At 39.7% G+C, this 19,146-nt stretch overlaps 1 protein-coding gene across 3 annotated transcripts in view; it reads right to left on the bottom strand.

The window, feature by feature from the left end:
• The window catches only part of STK24 (serine/threonine kinase 24), a 51,864-nt gene extending 34,029 nt beyond the window's left edge, over positions 1 to 17,835 (bottom strand). The window contains exons 1-2 of one of the 3 annotated variants that reach the window (XM_064712371.1): positions 17,465 to 17,835; positions 4,641 to 4,871 (exon numbers count right to left, since the gene is read on the bottom strand). In XM_064712371.1, coding sequence (XP_064568441.1) covers positions 4,641 to 4,871; positions 17,465 to 17,506 — 273 coding nt within the window. In that variant the 5' untranslated portion in view covers positions 17,507 to 17,835. Of the gene's footprint in view, positions 1 to 4,640; positions 4,872 to 17,464 lie in introns of those variants that run through there. The other 2 variants (XM_064712380.1, XM_064712379.1) reach the window with 2 other exon arrangements.
• Between the last annotated feature and the right edge of the window lie 1,311 nt (positions 17,836 to 19,146).

The following is a 19,146-nucleotide window of genomic DNA, read 5'->3' as shown; positions in this document are numbered from 1 at the left end:
TATGCAAAAAAGTCAAGGGTCTTTAACCTTCAGTGTTTTAAATATAAACACAAATTAATTTGCTCATATATTTCTAAATAATAAAACAAGATCAAGAAATATAAAAACATTATTAAGTTATAATAAAGCCATCCTTAAAGTTATTAACAAAACTGAAGAAACATTACCAGAGAGACATCTAAATCTTGAAAATAAAACTGATTTGAAACAACAAGGACAGGAGAAACAACCATAGAACCAAATCTAATTAAGCTCTTGAAAATTTGGTAAAACAGAATAAGATGCAAAAAGCAGAGCTGACAAGCTTCTAGACTGAAAAAGTTTTAGAATAAGTAGCACAACAATACTTCCTAAGAGTTCCAGCTCAGCAAAACTCAGAAGAGACAGCAAATTTCAGCCAAATTTATAAGAAATTTTTTAAAAATTAACAAAACAAAAATAATCCCTAATCCATTACAAGAAAGAACGTGGATGCTGTTAACCTAAAATCTAAAGAAGTAAAAAGATCCAAAGAAGTTTCATTAATTAATTCTATAAGGATCTAAAAAACTATTCTTCTATCCATGGAGCATTTAATCAGATGATAGAGGAACAGATGAACCTTTCATTTGGAAGACAGCAAGGACCATTAACACAGGTTTTCAACACACCATGGCAGACAAGGAATGGCAATCCCTGTAGATATCTGCACCCACGTAAACCATGGAACTGCAATTTATTTTAAGAGCAACACTGCAGTTACTTAGTATATCCCACAGACAAAAGAACTTTTTTTCCAATAGAATGGGAACATTAAGACATTGTATTTAAAAATATAATGCCCTTAGAAAAGGGCATTTCCATTTCTGTTTTATATAAATACATCTTGATTTCTGACTAAAAGGTGTACCACAAATAAATTTATATTCAGAATGACAACCTAAACTGGTACAACTTCACTATTGCTTTTGCTCTATTTGCATGAACTCTGATCACAGCAACTGCATACAAACCTCCAAAAACAGATGCACAGAACAAAGTCTAGAAGGAATGCAAGACTTGTTTTATGGGAGCAATAAGTTGCTTCTTATTTAAGATTCATTGTGCTAAAGCAGTAATATTTCATATGAACTTAGTTTTTTATTTCATATGAAAGAAGAATTTGCTATAAACACACTTTCAAAACGTTCAAATAGGATATACAGAGTACTGCAGAGTTAACAAGGCTTTTGAGTATATCACACTATTCTAGGTATAACCAGTGTTTTTAAAAAGTTACTAGAACAAAGAAACTTTCATTAACTCATTAAGCTGTAATGGTTATTTCAATCTGTCCTACCATGTATATCATGCAGAAGGCACCCAGAGCTTGACATGCTCTTCTCACATCATCTCAAGACAGCAAGAGGCATCAGGCAAGCACAGCAGTATTATATAAGCCTTCTAAAATTTCAGTCAACAGGTTCCTGAACACACTGGCATATAAAATCACCTAGCTTAATGGAAGAAGGTGTGGAGTAACACAGAATGAAGAACAATATAAAGATTTCTCAAAGACAGATGATTTGGTTTACTAAAAAATAAACAAATATTTTAAAACTCAAGCCCAAAATATTCTGCCTACTTAGAGAAAGGATAGCAATTCCAAAAACAATTTCAATCTGTCTGCCAAAGTAATTAATAGAAAATCAAATGAAGAGTTCCCTACAAACAGTAACTCTTTCTATCCAACATCCACCAGAGACATGGTCAACGTGCACGAGGCTGCACAGACTAGAGGATGATAATTAGTGAAGTGGCTGGCAATATAAACTGAGATCCTATTGTTTTTCTACTTGCTTACTTCAAAGAAGTTTGTTCTGTGACAAGACACTATTATCTTTCTTGTAATTAGTGCTAAACTCTCCAATCACAGAAGAAATAATGTCTCCTAATCACTCAACACATGGAAAATTAATGTGTTGAACATTCTCAGTGGCAGATTATCTGCACTGTCAGAAACAGAGCTAAAAGATGGTCAGACCCTTAGAACTACATATGGCAGTCCTGGCTTTCAAATACAACAGAGATCTGCAGCAAATAAACTTAGATTTCTAGCCAAGAATATGAAACAATTCATTTAAATATTAATATAGTCCCTTTTGTGTGTGTGTGTATATATATGTGATGACATAATATCTCTATCCGATAACAAAACCTTACTCTTTTTTTAGAAAGAAAATAAAACTGCAAAATGTTTCTTTTGCAAAGATTCTACCACTTATCAGCATCACCCAGTAACTACCACACACTAACTTTTAACAGCATAAAGAAATCAGCTTTTTGTTTTGAAGATCCAACATGCTGCAGTACCAAGTGTCTTACAAACAATACACATTCACAAAGTACTGAAGCTTCACATTCTACTAACTGCAGAAAGAGCTGTACTTCACTGCACAACTAACTGAGTCACACACAGCCACTATTGGTGCTGTATCTTACAGAGCTGACACAAGCTAAAAACTCACAGGCTACTGCACTGAACAGAAAAAGGGATATGGAAGGTATCAGAGGGTCCCCCTCACAACAATAAGCACAAGTATCCCTATTGACCCTTCAACCCAGCCAAACTCATTCAGGGTACAGAGCCCTACAATCTCCTCTCACCTTCTACTAGGAAAAGCAGCCACTGCCATAACACCTTCAAAAAACATCAACATTCACTTACTTCAAATTTGAACACTGGGTTTTCTTTTTCAGCCTCATTGTAATTATACACATTTTTAAAACTAATAAGAGGTTTTCCCATCAGACTTTTTCTTATATTTGATTTTTTATCCTGTGGGCACAAATGACACCAAGGGTAATAGGAACCATCACATCCAATATTAGGGCTCCGGAGACGAGGGTCTGGAGGCCCAGGTAGTCTTTTCATTAACTATGCCAGTTTGGGTAAATGATGAGAGCAGAAGTAGTTGGATTTACAAAGTAAACTGGCTGCACCACTGGTGCTGGCAACAAGATTTTGTTTTAGGACTCTGCTGATTGGAAGAGATAGAACCCACCTCATGAAACAGGTCACATAAAAGCCTTTGCCAACAGAATGGCCAACCTGGTAAAGTCAGCTTTGAACTAGGAGAAGTGGGAGAAGAGGAAAGGACTGTGTGACATTCCCTTGCAGCCCTACTGAGACACAGACACACTCAAATACCTCTGTGAAGAGCTGGCACACCAGTGAAGGCAGTACAGGGAATGATCAGCAGGAATTTGAGATCTCTGTGCAGTTACAAGGCTTTGATCTCACTGCAATTACCAAGACATGATGGGACAGCTCACACAGCTGGAATGTCACAGGGAAGGGCTACAACTGTTTAGAGCAAACAGACCAGGAAGGCACAGTGGTGCAGCTGCCATACTTCATTGAACTATCAGTCCTTGACAGTGTAATTTCAAAAGCAGTGGTAGAAGCCATGAGGAAAACTTTATCCAATTTACTGTGCTCAATTAACTGCCTTCTGATGCTTCTGAGCCCAAACCTATACCTAACACCGAAGTCCAGCCCTGGTAACAAGTTAACAGGTCTAAAAACCATTACCAAATTACTGATAAGACACCCAAGCAAACTGGTTCAGAGCACAAGGAGGAAAGGAAAAACTGTCTCTCATTTGAGTAACGCATATCCCGGATCCAGAAAAAGTCCTTTTTTCTTTGGAAATTAACTGGCAATCTCAGAGACAGAGAGATAAAGCAGGGTCCCCATTTCAGAACCTTCATGTCTTTGCAGATAAACAGAATACTTCCACAAAAGCAAAAGCAGACTGAATAAAGTATTTTTTGCCAACTTCTAACTTCAAATCTTGCCAAGACAACAAGTTCTTATCTAGATTCTCATCTCACTGTCATAAAAGAAAGAGCTGTTGAGATGGGAACAAAGTCTGCCCAAGGAATAAAGTAACACTAAAAGCTTCCGGATACTTCCACTACCTTCAAGAAATAATAAATCATTACATCTATCCAATTAAAAACAATAACCATAAAAGAAAACCTTAACAAAAGAGCAAACTATCTGGCACACCTCAAACTGAATCCTGACAATAATAATATGGCAGTGGGAGGAAAGGGAAACAGAGTCACAAGACAGTTAACAGAAACCCCTTCCATTATTAGCTTCACTTATGTCTAATGTGCAAAATTATTTACTTTCAGATTTTAATTTTTAAATCACTCAGACCAAGGATGGGTTCAATTTCCTCAGAAGAACAAACTAAGAGCTTAGAATGATCAGGGATCAAGCCCTGACAAAAAATTTCAAGCCTCATAAAACAGCTGATACTAATTGTTTTTAATGTTTTGGTAATTCAAATGCAGACTTAGGTTGAATTTTCTGAATTTAAATTAACTAATATTAAGAGAATCTAAACATATTAGAGCTCAACAAACTCATGTTATTTAAAGGAGTTTTTGTACAGAAATAGCAATAGACAAGTATTTTTTCTTATTAAATTCTGTCACATACTTCACAAAATACAGTAACTCATTCTTTCTTTAGAGTTGAAAGGACAAAAATATATTTTTCTTCAACCAAGGTTTGACAAACCTCACCAACAAAAACAGGCACAACTGGATAGCCTGGAAAAGAATTACCTGTAAAACCAAATAGCCACCATCTGTGAGTATCTTACCTTTAAATAGGATCCATAATATTTAGTTACATATGGACTGTCACACTGACTCAACACCGTGATTTCTTGTTGGATGTCTTCTATTTCATCTTCTGCTTCTTCTAGGTCAATAATTTTTATAGCAACAACTTTCTGAGTCCGATTGTCAATTCCTTTAAAAACTTCACCAAAAGACCCCTTACCAATTCTCTCCAGTTTCGTAAACAGTTCTTCTGGATCTGCCTTCAGAGTCTGTTAAAAAGAAATATAAAAAGAAAAGTCACCCAGTATTTTGAACACAATATGGTATTTTTAAAGGCAACAAACACTTCAAATTCTGCATATTCCTATTTATCTAGCTATCTTTTTCTACCTCCATAATTGTCACATTCTTTCTAAATCCCTTATATGCACACACTGATATGCTTATATTTTGCTCTATATAAAGAACAAATTTAACACTGTCCATGTGTCTGGGTTCTATCCTATTTGGCAACAGAAAATGCTGCCACCTCAATGTCTTTTTCTTTACCAATAAAGAGTATCAGAATGGAAGATCATTACAAAGATTTGTTTTTTATGAAAAGCAAATAGATCAAACACAACTACCAAAAAAAGTAAGCCTTTAGTCTAACATTTTCTCTTTAAATCGGTTCCCTCCTAGATCCCAGAATCCCTCTTCTGTATTTTTCTCCTATCTCATCCTTGCAAGGATTTCATTCACCTTCTTTAGTGCACAGAGCACTATTTCCCTTTGTTTGTATGACAAACAATTTTCAATTTTCTCTTATTAAGGATCACCTGCATGAACAGCCATGTTTCCTCCCGCTCCCTGATGCCGAGGTTTTCTCAATCCAGATTTGTTTATCTTTTTCTTTGTCTGTCCATTGTGTAAAGTCAGTGACTCCTAAAAAACATCCTGCTCCAGCTTTCCTGATTTGAGCAGTCACATAAAAGCCACGAGTGCTCACCTAAACATGCAAATGTAGGACTGAGGTGGACCAGGCTGCCACATTTGCTTTTTCTCCACTATTAAGTATTCAGCTCACTACTGCTTCTCACTTTCAGTGCACAGATGGTAAGTTCCACAGTATACCTTCTTAATCTAACAACATGGAGCCTCACTAGCTAACAAAAAATACAAACATTACAGCTACAGGGGGGTTGGATGGTACGACCTTTAATGAGCTCTTCCAATCCAAGTTTTTCTATGATTAAACTGGAAAAGCCATAAATAGAGAAAATAGTCATAAAATTAACAAAGATAGGACAGGATTACTTAGAATCTTGTGCTCAAGAAATAACATTAATACTTTAAAAGACTTCAGACATATGTGTTTTTAAAAGGATGACACTCATGCTAGCTAAGTGAAAAAACCTAGTTCATAGAGAAAAAGGCTCATACAAGAAGAATTCAGTAATGCCTACATAAGCATAAAACCACAGTTTATGCTTAGCCCAACTGTGTAGTAGCATGAAGTGGGGAATGAGAACTTCTAGAGTACCACTGACAAGCACTAAAACAGCATTATCTTTAACAATTAAATTTAGCTTATGAAGCACTACCCACCTATACTTTTCTGCTCTCACATCTCAGAGTTACATAATTAACCCATACAGCTGCAAGAGGAAGATAGCCTAGAACAAAGTTTCTCTGGAGGTATCTAAATTTCACAGCTGAAAGAGGTGTTTTGAGGACAGGTAGCTGGAACTGACTGAATCCAAAGATAAACCCACTCAGTTCTCAGAGCGTTTCATCATCATCTGGCACAAACTGGGAGTCCACAACAACTTTTAGTACTTTAAAGTCAGCCATAAGACATCACTGCTTTCAGGTAATCATTCCAGGAACACATCACTGGTGAGATCAGCCCAAAGCAAAAACACTCTAAGTGTACCTACTACAAGGCTTCACCAGCCCCAAGAAATTCCCCCTGCTTTACATCTTACTGATCCATCCTTTTATGCAAAGTCAGTTTTGGGAAACAAACAGAAGGGCACGGGGTTTTATCACCCTTTTGCCATTAAATGAACAGAGCAAAAGATCCACACCCCTTCCAGCAAAACCAGCTTGTTCCTCTGTTTATTTCAATGTAAAGAGAACAACACACTATTAAATATTACATACTGTATCTATATATGTATATGCTTATGTATCTCCCACTTAAGAAACCAGACCAGGGCACTTCATGTTTTCCCACAAACAGTCATCCCTCAGCTGCACAGCAACCCTTGCCAACACTTCCAGGGACATAATTTCTAAGAGATCACTAAAAAACTACAAACCAAATTGTGCTTACTGGTTCTTCTCATGCTTCACAGAATGCTCTGCTCTCAATATTCAAAGTCTTCTCTGAGAACTCCTCATGAATAAAAATAACCTTAACACCGGCATCAGATATTTTCCCTTGTGGAAAACAATTATCTGTCTACACTTTCATACATCCTGTGCTGGAATTTGAGATGATGTGCTGCAGAGAGATGTGCACATCTAATCCAACCAAACAAGCCTTCTAGTTCCATTCACTAGCCACAGGAATCTGAGCATTACATCACTACAAAGGCATCTGGATAAACCACAAACCAATCCCAGTCGCAGCTGCCTAAAACATTCCATGTTTCACCTCCTGAGACTAAAAAGCCAGCGCTGCTCAGTTGCAGTGCACTGCAGTTGTTCATACAGAGAAAATGCAAGAGCTACCTGCCAGCAGCTTTTCTAAGTTCTGCTGGCTTTATGGATACACCTCCTATTTTCCCTTTTCCCCTTAACAGTCTATGACTATCATCTATTAAAGCTCCTTGTTTCACAGCACCACAGTCTTCAGAGATTTTCAGGAACCTCACAGTTTCTTTTTTACAGTGTCAAGCTCTTGGGATTCTGGTGTTAGGCTGACAGTTTTATAAGACAACTGTAAAAGAGAATTAACAATTTCAGAAAAGTGAGGAAAATAACTTGCTGGAAGACCCAAGAAAAAGGGAACAACTGTTCGCTTGAATTTTTATAATCAAAATTTTGCAGCCATTTTGAAATGTTAATTGTTCAATAATAACACAACTTAATGGGATCAACATCATTATCAATAATAACGTTATTTCAGAAGCTTCCTGTGAAATGACGAATTATTAAACAAAAAAAAAAACCCACCTTCCTTCCCAGTTCACAATTTTTGTAAATTCATTCCTTTGTTCTAAAATGTAACAGTTGTCATTCCTGAATTTTCTTCTGAGCAACAGGAGGCAGCAGTTGTTTCAAAAAACCCAAACAACACACTCTTGCTCTGTAAGAAAGGGCTCAGTTTTCTTCTCAAAACACCAGGTGTTTGAAGTGAGAGCCTTGAACCACTGGCAACCTGTGTTTTTGCAAGAACTAAGAGTTGGTTTCTTTAATGACCTGCTGTCTTTCAAAAATATAGAGATCAGGCCTCCAGACACATAATGAACTGCTTGAATCTGAAAGTACATGATTGGCCAATTCCCACTCTTTTTTCAGAGATCACATCTGGAAAGGATTCTTGCCAAATTTGATTTTCCTTGGTTTTGTAAATACTTTCAACAGAGATAAAATAAACAAATAGCTTTATAAATATTCTCTCTACACAACTACACAGAGAAAATTACTTCCACAGACACTGTCACTATAGTCTTGCTGACTCTATTCTTTGCAAACTTTACTAAGCACAGAGTTTATTCCTACTAATATTAAAATAATGGGAACTGATAAAAGACCCTTCATGTAATGGAGCACATCAAATATTGCTAGAAACCACAGATTGGAACATCAATATCTGCTGCAAATGGGTAAAGCTAATCACCTTGATAAAGAACTAGATCTCTACCACTACCACATTTTTTTCAAAGCTTGTCACAGAATACATACAGTAACAAATCAAAAACAAGTTATGGAGCATTCAGACCGAATGATTCCAGAACTTTCAATTTCCATAGACACTTGAATTACTTTGCTTTTCATTTCAAATAGTTTTTCACACTTCTGAACACAAACTGCAACCATCTTGTCTCACAGTCCAGCTTGTTCAGCCATGCAGAACAAAGTCCTTTTCACCATAAGCAAAGCCACCATTCATCCAATAATTTGAGTAATCTCTCTGTACTTGTTCCACATTGGATTCATTACTTTTGACCTTAATCAGCCAGAAAAACATACTCCATTTAAAATTAACTCTTCTTAGGACCTAACAACACTATTGCCTACTTCCACAGAATAAAAATAGTTCAATACATTCTCAGATCCTATTTGTTCAATTTGGTCTCATGGCTCAAACTCAGCTGCAGCCAAAAAAACCAAATTGCCTACTTCTAATGCTCTGTATTTCCAACTAATGAGCTCCCAGACTTTTGCAAAGGCTCTTTGTAATACTCATACTCATGACAAGCAGCATTTTATGCTGTTTTGTTCAGTAATTCCAATCCCCAGGGGTGCACAGTTCTTCAGCACTGCCTCTCACATGTAACAGGTGCCTTTAAATTTTGTCTTTTTGAGGCATTGCCTTTTTCTATGCAAAGGTCACTTTTCAGTCAACAATAGTCAAGAACAGTCCTGGAGAAACCAGCAGTGTCACCCACTTGGACACCACCTCTGCAGTACCCTCTTCACAGTAGGGTTACACACATCTTGCAACACATTTATTTTTATGAACCTCCAATTCTCACCCCCACTGACTGTCCCTTAAAGCTCAACAGAAAACACTACTGTAATTCAAACTAGTTAGATCCGACTTTACCCATATCATTCTGAGAGAAGATACAGCTTTGAGTCTTTCTCCACATCTCACTCAAGTTCTTATTTCTAACTTGTTTTTAAGAAGAGTTGTTCCAGTTATTATAGAAAAGCATTAGAAATATTTCTCTTTAACTTACAAGAATTATAAAGCTTCTCCATAATCCAAGTTCTTCAGCTTAACTGTGCAACTGATGGTACTTGCAGATCTGTTATGTATTTTTGAAGCTTGTTTGAAACAGACAGTCAATCATCTTTTAACATCTCAATTTGCATAGTTTTCATTTCACCAAATCAATTTCCAATTTTTCAGTCCAATTCTCATTCCCTATCAAGACTGAGCCCAAAATATGATAATCTGAAGAGATTCCGTGATTTCTGGGGATTGTTTAGCTTGGAAAAGAGTAGCCTGGGCAGCTGGAAATCTTACTCTGTGAGAATACCTGATGGAAAGGAGTAAAGAACACAGGGCCAGACTCTTCTCTGTGGTGTCCAGCAGAAGGACAAGATGCAATGGCCAGAAATTGAGTTCTAGGAAACTTCATCTAAACTTCCAAAAATAAAAGAGGAAAAGAAAGAAAAGGAAAAAAACGAAAACAAAACAACAAACCACCAAAACAAAACAACCACAAACCTAAAAACCCAGGGTTTCTTAATATAAAGATAATCCTGTATTAGATTAGGGCTGCCCAGGCAGGCTGTGGATCCTTTGAGGCATTTAAAACTAGGCTGGATGTTGTCCTGAGCAATCTGGTGACTGCTTTGAGCAGGAGGTGGATAGATGTGCTCCACAGGTCCCTTACAATCTCAGCTATTCTGTGATACGCTTCCTATCACATGAAAAATTAGTTTTGCTGCTAAATTTACAGCACAGACATCTAATTTCTTCCAAATTGAGATACCACTGCTGCACATAATTTCTTTACTTTTTATCTTTGGTCAGACCAGAGAACAGAAATCTGCCAGAGAAGTTCACACAGGAAATTCTCCCACATACCCTGAGAACTTTGAGCCTAAAGCCAGTCAAAGTGAGCAGCAGGCACAGTGAGGTCATTCTCCTTCACACAGCTCCCCATTTCAAGGCACTGCAAAGGTTTCCCTAGATCACCACTTGCAATCTTTCAAAAACCATTTAATGTCTCTTCACCTCAACACAGACCAGTGTTAAGGAGCTCCCCTCTTTACTTTGATCCCCACAAAGCTAGCAGCACAGGGGACAGCACTAGAGATACATAAATTCGGGTAAATTGCACAAATTCAAATCAGCCCTCCAACAAACTTGGGCTTCCAAAGCAGGGGGCAGGGAATAAAAAAACCTACGAGAAACCACCAAGACCCCAAAACACCCATATAAGATGGTTTTGCACCAGAGAAAAAAATACCTCCAGGAAGGAGAAGCCTCAAAGTTTGCTACCCAGCATTTCAGCTATCTCAGAAGCTCACAAGTTCTTGTTTTCAGCAATATATATATCCCATACATGAATAACTGAAACAACACACAAAATTATTTCCTGCAGTTGGTGTGAAATTGAAATGCAAAAGAGGCAGTAAACAGATGATAATTGTTTGGTTCAATTGTATCAATCCCTACCTGCACTTTCAAAAAGCAGCCAACTAACGCAAAAAGACAAAATATAATCAAGTATTTGGATTGATAGTCTGGGACTTTTAGATAAACAATGAAAAAAAAAAGACATTTTAGAAGCCTTAAAATTGGAACCAAATTTGAGCCATCTCTCAGTCTTATTTATCAATAATAAAGTAAAATGAGACAAACTACCATAGCCATCTTATAATTATCATGAACAGCAACAACTGATTTATTTTATTTTATTTAAGAAGACAAATCAGCAAAACATTGAATGAGAGGTACAAAGACTAGAAAGAAAGCATTTATCTCTAATAACTAGGTGTAGAACTAAGATCCAGCTCTTTCACTGAGAATTTGTCAATTATAAAAAGTAACACATAATTGTTTTCTTTTTTTCTTCATACGCATTCCATATTTCTACCACTTTCCATCTCCAATACTATAATTATTCAATTCAGACACATGCTACCATAAGGAAATTGCTTTTTTTCTGGGAGAAATACAATATGCCAAAAATACAGAGAACTAGCAATAGCAATACTTTTAACTATCAGAAAAAGGAACAACTGCCACCAGTTCTGCTGTGAATCTTCAATGGGTTGAAAAAGGGGAGAGAGGAAGCAAAAACTAAAGCTGTAAACCTTGCATCTCAAACACTGAAGGTAAAAACATTTAGCATGAATCACTATGGCCTACTAATACTCATATTTGTCACTAGAGTTAACTCTCTTGTTCTGATTTCTACCTAGACTGAAACAGGGTGTAAGCACATTTCCACCAGCTGCCTGAAGTTAGCCTATCATAAAAATATTCTTCAGCCCTTGTATAACTCTCTTTCTACTTATTTTCAAGGAAGGTGCACTTGTCTTACATTCAGAATACAAAATATTCAATTTTTCATCAGTAACACAAATATGTAAAGCATGCTTCCAGATTTCTAATTAACCAATACCATTTTCTGGGTGCGATGTGGCCTGCACAAATCAGTCTGAAATTTTCTGCTATTTTTCATTCAGAAAACTGCTTAATGTACAAGCCTGAGAGTTTACTACCAAAATGAATAGTTACCTAACTGTAGCCTGCTTCCAGAAAACATATTTAATGGGAATTTTTTCGGAGTTTTTAGTGCAACATCACGAAAAACTTTCATAACCTGTAGCTGACTTCCTCCCTTCCATCCATGACACTTCTGAACTGTAAATTACTGCAATTAAAAATCCCTCCATGCCCTGGGCACACAGTGAAAGCAACACTCAAGTATCAGCAGCATGTGCAGTACGGCAGTGAAACACAAGATGTATTTCGGACATCAAGAGAAAGATAGCTAAGGAAAAATGTCCCAAAAAGAGTTTTAGAATAATGTCTCTCACTTATTTACACTTGCTAAAAAGCTAAAACTTCTGTGATGAAAATCACTCTTAATTAGCTAAGCTACTGATAAAAAGAAAAATTAAAAAGTAGCTCTTTAGGAAAACCCCATCATTACAACAAATGGCTGAAAAAGAATGCTAATAGAGGCAATGAGAAAGTTCTGTTGCATTAATACTACTTGACAAAAATAAGAAAAATAGCAAATTTTATTCTACAGCAATGTCATAATTTGAGGGGAGACTCTTCTTGCACCCATTGTGTCTGACAGAAAACCCAGATGTCTGTCTCAAGAAGCTGCCAAGCAGAGCGACTGAGAATACAATAAATTCTCCCAATTCAAGCCTCACTTTTTCTCAAGTTACACTACAGAAGGCTCTTAGTTCTATACTAACATACAACCAGCACAGTCTGACATTTGTGCATACCTGCACATAGAAAATTACCCAGATCAACAAAGAGCTTACAAGTAAAACCAGCTTTGATTATAAAGCTGCATCCACACAAATTATTACTTTTAGGCACACAGAAAACCACTGAATTAAACAGCACTCCACAAAAGATGTACCATCACAAAAGCAATAACCAGATCAAAATCACTCACAGTCACAGAACGCCAGGTTGGAAGGGATCTCAAGGAAGATCTGGTCCAAACTTTCCCAGCAAAAGCACAGTCTAGGCAAGGTAGCCCAACACCCTGTCCAGGCAAGACTTAAAATTTTGAGTCCAGCTTTGGGGAATCCACCATTTCCTCAAGATGGCTGATTGTCCTAATTGTGAAGAATTTTCCTTTTGTGTCCAATCAGAATTCTCCCCTGGTGTAATTTGTACCTCTTATCCTTCATCTTTCCATGTGACTCCTAGTAAAAAGGGAGTCTCCATCTTCTCTTCAGACACCTTTGAAACACTGGAACACTGTGATAAGGTCTCCATCCTGGGCCATCCTTTCTCAAGGCCAAACACATCCAGCTCTCTCAGCCCTCCCATGCAAAAGGCTTCCCAGTCCTCCAGTTATCTTTGTGGTCTTTTCTCAACTCTCTCCAGCTGTCCACGTATTTTTTTTTTTAATAGAAGGGACCAAATTATTATAGGATGGATGCAGTATTTTTTATTATTAATTTATATTCGATGCCGTGTTGACTTTGTCCATCAGTGTTGTGTGCATCCTCTATTCCCCTTCCCATCCCACTCACAAGAAAGGGAGTACGAGAAGAATTTAAGCAAATGTTGAAAACACAGCCAAGATACATTTTCTACTTCAGAAACACAAAAGATGGCACTATGTAAAAGCTGACATCAGAGCTTTGTGCACCACTTGTAACACAAGGCCTGGTATTAAATGTGTCTGCTGCCTCAGTGGCCTTTTGTCTCTCTGGGGAACAAAGATGCCAGCTGGCCAGAGGGTACCTTGCTCACACATGGAACTCACCACAACACAGGGCCAGTCTGACGGGCCTGTGAGGACACCTGAAAGACACAGTTGCCATAAGCTGCATCTATTTACCTATTCTGGAAGGCCACACAATGGAAATAGGTTTTCCTGACACCCAAACTGCTCCATACATCTATTAGATAGCCCTGAAACAGCCTTTGACTGCAGAGTGAGAAGATGCCCACTTCTTTTTCACCAATTAAAACTCTTCTGTCCTGATACCCAAGGGCTGAGCTTGTCATGTCACAGAACCATGACATCTGTATTGAGACTATTTTAAAACTGATTATCCAAGATCATAATGGTTCAAGGATCTGTCCAGTATTTAAGTGCTGTAAGTTACTGCAAAGTATTTGTCAAACTGTAACATAAACAGTAACAGTGAGCACAAACTCTGAAAAAAAAAAATCAAACTGGGGAAAGCTCATCTCCTACACAGAAGCTGCAAATGGAAAGCAGGAGAAGCTAAGAGGCCTTTCCACAGTGCCTTTGATTTAACAACACAATATTTTGCAGTCACCAAACACAGAGCTCACACAGGAAGCACTTAAAGCAGTTTATTTTAAAAGGAGAATGAGTTACAACAAGGAAGACAGTGTTACCTATAGTGTGTAACTATGAAAGAACAGCCATGCCGACCAGAACAAAGGATCCTCTAGGCCAGGACACTCATCCTACAGCAGCACAAAGCGCACATCTTGTGAACAGCACAAAAACAGACAAATAAACAGCAGCATTTCCCAAAGCACCCTTCCAGTCTCTGGCAAACTGACACTTTCTGAGCCTGAAATGGTGCCTTTATGCTTAAAAACCTTTTCTGTTCATTTGTCAAGTTCCCACTTAAATTTAGTTAAACTTCTAGCATTTCTTGAAGCAACACAGCTTGAATGTCAATGCTTATTTACATTTTGCATGAAGAACCTGTAGCTCTTGTACTGAAAATACAATGAAGAATGAATAAAAATAACTTGCTGCATAAACATTGTTATTGCTACAAAAACAACTGAAAAGGGAGGAAGATAAAAAAAGGAGTTTATCACACAGAAGAGGCTTGTCTTCAAGATGATGGAATTTTAAAAGCATCACAGGAATTTATTACCATAAATTTATAAACACAGTACTTGATTTAAAATACAGCTTCCTTAAAGAAGCTCCAGAAGCTTACCACAGCCTTGAAATGCAGGCCAGTCTGAAAATCAAGGTCGTGTACACGCTTACCGGAGCCAGTCTTGCAGGAATCTCACACGTTTACAGGCAAACACACACTCTGCCCAGGCCACTTCCATAAGGCATGAAGAAGCAAGACAACACATCCTCAGTTTAGTCATGGTGCAGCTTCACCCTGCACACCCAAACTCACATCTGTACAGAGCCCTTAAAACAGCAACAGCAAAAACTTCCAGTCCGAACTTAAAGTGCACGCACAGAAATTTAGGTCAAAACCCAACTCTGTTTTTATTCAGGTTACAACATGCCCACTGTACAGCAGACAGCAAATCTCAGGTTTTGACAACCTTCCAGCACCATCCTACATTTCCTCCACAGTTTTTCATTCCTTTGGCTCACTCTCTACCCACTCATTTTTATGCATCACTCTTCAAGCATTGATCAGACATCTTGTTTAGGGAGAAATACATTAATCCTTCATTCCTCTGCTCTACTGACACTACCATGCTCATTAACAGCATTAATAAAGTGATGTCCCTCCAAGTGATTTTCTGGGGTCAAGAAGTCGCCCTGCTCACACAAACACAATGGGTGGTGCTCTCTTGTGCGAGTACAGCAAAGAAAGCTCCATAACTTGTCACTGACACTGCTTCCACCATTTGTGGCAGAAGCTGGTAGGTGGGGAGGAGGGATCACACTACAGAAAAAGGATAGTCCCGTGATTTAGGCAATTTAATTATAGCCCAGAGAACTAAGCTCTATTTCTCTCTTCTACACAAAGTCCCAAATCTTTTTCGTATCGAAGCAGATGTCACATATTGTAAGTACTTTACTCTTTGAACATTTATTTGGGGTAAAATCAAAGAGAATTGTGTACTGAAAACAGGCCGCTATAAAACTGCTATATATTCTGACAGACTGGAAAAGGATACAGACATCTTGAACTGGGCACAGGAAATGAGTGAGCAGCATTCACATTGCTCACAGACTTCATGCCTCTACCTATTGGGAGATCTCTGGTGCTTTGGGTTTGTTTTTTTAGACTATGAAAGTTCACACTTGAGCAACTCTCAAAGTAATAGAATTAAATTCATGAGAAAAATGACACCACTTTGAATAAAACTATTTGAAGCAAAGTCCCAAATGACATGGACTAATAAGAACTCTGAAGATCCACGCATTTAGTACAGCTAACAGAACTACAAACCAAATAATAAATCAAGTCAATAAAAAGCACAGGTCCTCAGATCATAAAGTGACATACAACATCAGTACACGCATACTGATGGAATAATCTTCATTCTTTCACTTCCAAGCAGCTACAAATCTGATTTTTAAATGCTAAATGTTATAGGCTCTATCTCAAAGTAGGTAGTTGTCTTAGTTCTAGTACGTCCCAAAGGAATAAAATAAAAAGCCCAAACAATATCCATAGTCAATCAAGAAACCCTCATTTCTCTGTCTATCAGCAAACTGCTCATATTTGGAAGGTGAACTTGAACTCCCAACAGCAGGACCTACACAGCAATAAATTAATTAGCTCAGAGAGTGGGCCTACGTGGGCTACGGGGCATCCAGTACTATGTATGAGCACATAATTCATGCTTTGCCTAGGCATGTAACATTTTCAATTCAAATTTTGGAATGAAAAGAGATTCATGACTTAGAATCTTGACTCACAATAAAACAAACCATGGTAAATCAATACTTAAAGCAAATGATGCACAAACACTTTCAATTCAGGAGACAAATTTGAGAGAGACTCTTACATGTCATTTATAAGTTGTTCCTGTGGAGGTAAGGGCAAGAAAGTTTCTAATCAGATGTGGGGAATATTAGAATAACAACACACAGATACCAATGACCTTAACGTTTTCCTGGCAGCAGTTTCCATTTAAACCAAGAAAAACGAGGTGGGGGGAGAGGCTCAGACTGAGCCAGCTCAGCCAGCATTAGTTTTTTCAAATATATAGTTTAGACACAGAACAACCAAATTCCACCGTACAACAACAGCAGCTGAGCAACTCTCGGGATCAAACACGGGAGACAAACACGATTCCCGAGCACTCAGCTCACAGCAGCACCACAGACATGGGCACTGCAGCATGCGCTGAAGGTCAACATTTCCAGGCCCTGCTTGTACGGACTGGCTGTACGAATGCTTGCCCTACGCACCTCAAACTAACGGGGCCGAAAATCGCGCACGGAGCCGCGGCTGCCTTCAGGAATTGAAACACCGAGCAGCAGAACTGCCGGCCGGGGGAGGGGGCCACCGGCTCCGCTCCGCACGCCCGCAGCGGCAGAGCGGCTGCCGAGGACGGATGGAGGGAGCAGCGGCAGGCAGCAATCCACGGGCGGAGGGACCTCGCCGGGCGCCACGCCAAGCGCCGACAGCACGTTTCTTCTCCATCCCGCTCCTCTGCCCCCAGCCCCCGCGGCCGAGCCAGGGCCAAGAGGAGCTTTCTCCCCTCAGCCCCGGGAATCCCCCCGTTTACAGCCAGCCCGGCCCCAGGAGCGTGTCGGTGCCTGCCCTTGGGGCAGCTGCTCACCTGCATCCCCGGCAGCCCCGCCTGCACGGGGGAGTGAGCCATGGCGGCGGCGGCGAGGGAGGCTGGGAGGCAGCCGGGTCTCCTCAGGCGGCTCCAGGGCACAGAGCTGAGCTCATCTCCACGCTCTCTCACACACAGCACCGCCGTCCTCCTCCTCCTCCTCCTCCTCCTCCTGGCCCTTCCCCCGGGTGAGCAGCGCCTGTGCGCCGGCGGTGGGAAAGGGGCCGTCCCAAGCCCGGGCTCTCCAGGCCCCCGTCACGGATGCAAAGGCGGCAGCGGCTTCCTCATCCCCCCTCCTCCTCCTCCTCTTCTTCCTCCTCCTCCTCCGGGCCGTGCCGGCGACACGATGACAAACCTGAGGCGGGAGGAGGAGGCGGAGGAGGAGGGGGCGGAGCGGCAGCGGCGGCCCCGCCTGCCGTGCGCGGTACCTGCCCGCCCGCCGCCATGGGCGCGGCCGCCGCCCCACACGCCGGGGCCGTGGCCGGGGCCGGGGCCGGGGTCGGGGTCTCCGTCGCCGCCCCTTACCCGGGGCTCGGGGAACGCACCGCGACACCGGCGCTCCGCCGAAGGCTGCGGTGACAGGAAGCGCTCGGCTCCCTGTCAGAAGCTGCAGAAGCCCCAACCCAAAATGCCTGTCGTGCTTCTCCTGTAGTTCCTAAGCGGGCGCAGAGTGGGTCAGCACTGAGGTCTCTCCCACGCACAAGTTCTGCGTACATGCAAATCCCTTGAGAACTCGACAATGTTCTGTTCTTTGTTACAACTGGAATTTAGCAGCTCAGTCTCTCCATTTTCCGCCCCGGCACAAAAGGCTAGGGAATTTCAGGAGTGTTAAAGTTTTTGTAACCTGTCAGCCGGTGGGGCTGGGATCCGTAGGACAGCGAGGCTCGCTGTCTTTTCAAGTGATTTTTTAAAGTAATGCGAGCATCCACTGCAGCATAAGTTGCTTTTCATTAGATAATTCACTAGAGTTAGTACAAATCTCTTAACTGCAGGAAACATTTGAAAACAGTCTTATTGAAAAGTGGTTGGAGCTTCCATTGAAGTTTTTCCTATAGTTATGATATTCTTTGTTGTCTTATGTGGGATGAGTTAATGCTACACAATCTGGTTTTCCTGAAACTTGGAGATACATAAACGTTCCTAAGATGTCTACGGCAAAGTATTATTCAAATAAAATTAGCCAACAGCCTTATGCAGGCAAATAAGTGTGCCCACACACATGCATATTGGTGTTTTACCTGAGAAAATAAACTAAATATACCAGCCCTTGAGTACAGTGAAACAGGAAAAGATGATGGCTAGAAACTGAAAATTGAAATCTTGAAATTATTTTTTCAATTATTCATGAAGGAGTTTAAAATTTCCTTAATGCTGGGATGGAGTTGAGATTCTGTGGAGTTTGGCTTTAGGAAATATGAACAAGTTTCTACTGTTTACTGGTATGTAATTTTCAAAGAAATGTAAACTCTTTTCTTTCAAATCAAAAATCAAATAACAGTCATGAGAATCAGTATCAAAACTCTCTATTTAGATTGTTTTCTAAAGCATTTTTGCAATGCTCTTATTAAAAAAACAAAAAAAACCCATTTAATATCTCCATGGTTGCTCCACTGTTTGCAGTAAGTTTTTCTGGCTTGCTAGGAAGAAAGTCAGTGGGCTACAAGTGAACCTCTTCTCTTGTC

Source organism: Zonotrichia leucophrys, chromosome 1 (genome assembly GCF_028769735.1).
Source record: "Zonotrichia leucophrys gambelii isolate GWCS_2022_RI chromosome 1, RI_Zleu_2.0, whole genome shotgun sequence".
In the NCBI taxonomy this organism is placed as follows: domain Eukaryota; kingdom Metazoa; phylum Chordata; class Aves; order Passeriformes; family Passerellidae; genus Zonotrichia; species Zonotrichia leucophrys.
The sequence above is the reverse complement of the archived record's forward strand: the minus strand, read 5'-3'. Positions and strand labels throughout refer to the sequence as shown.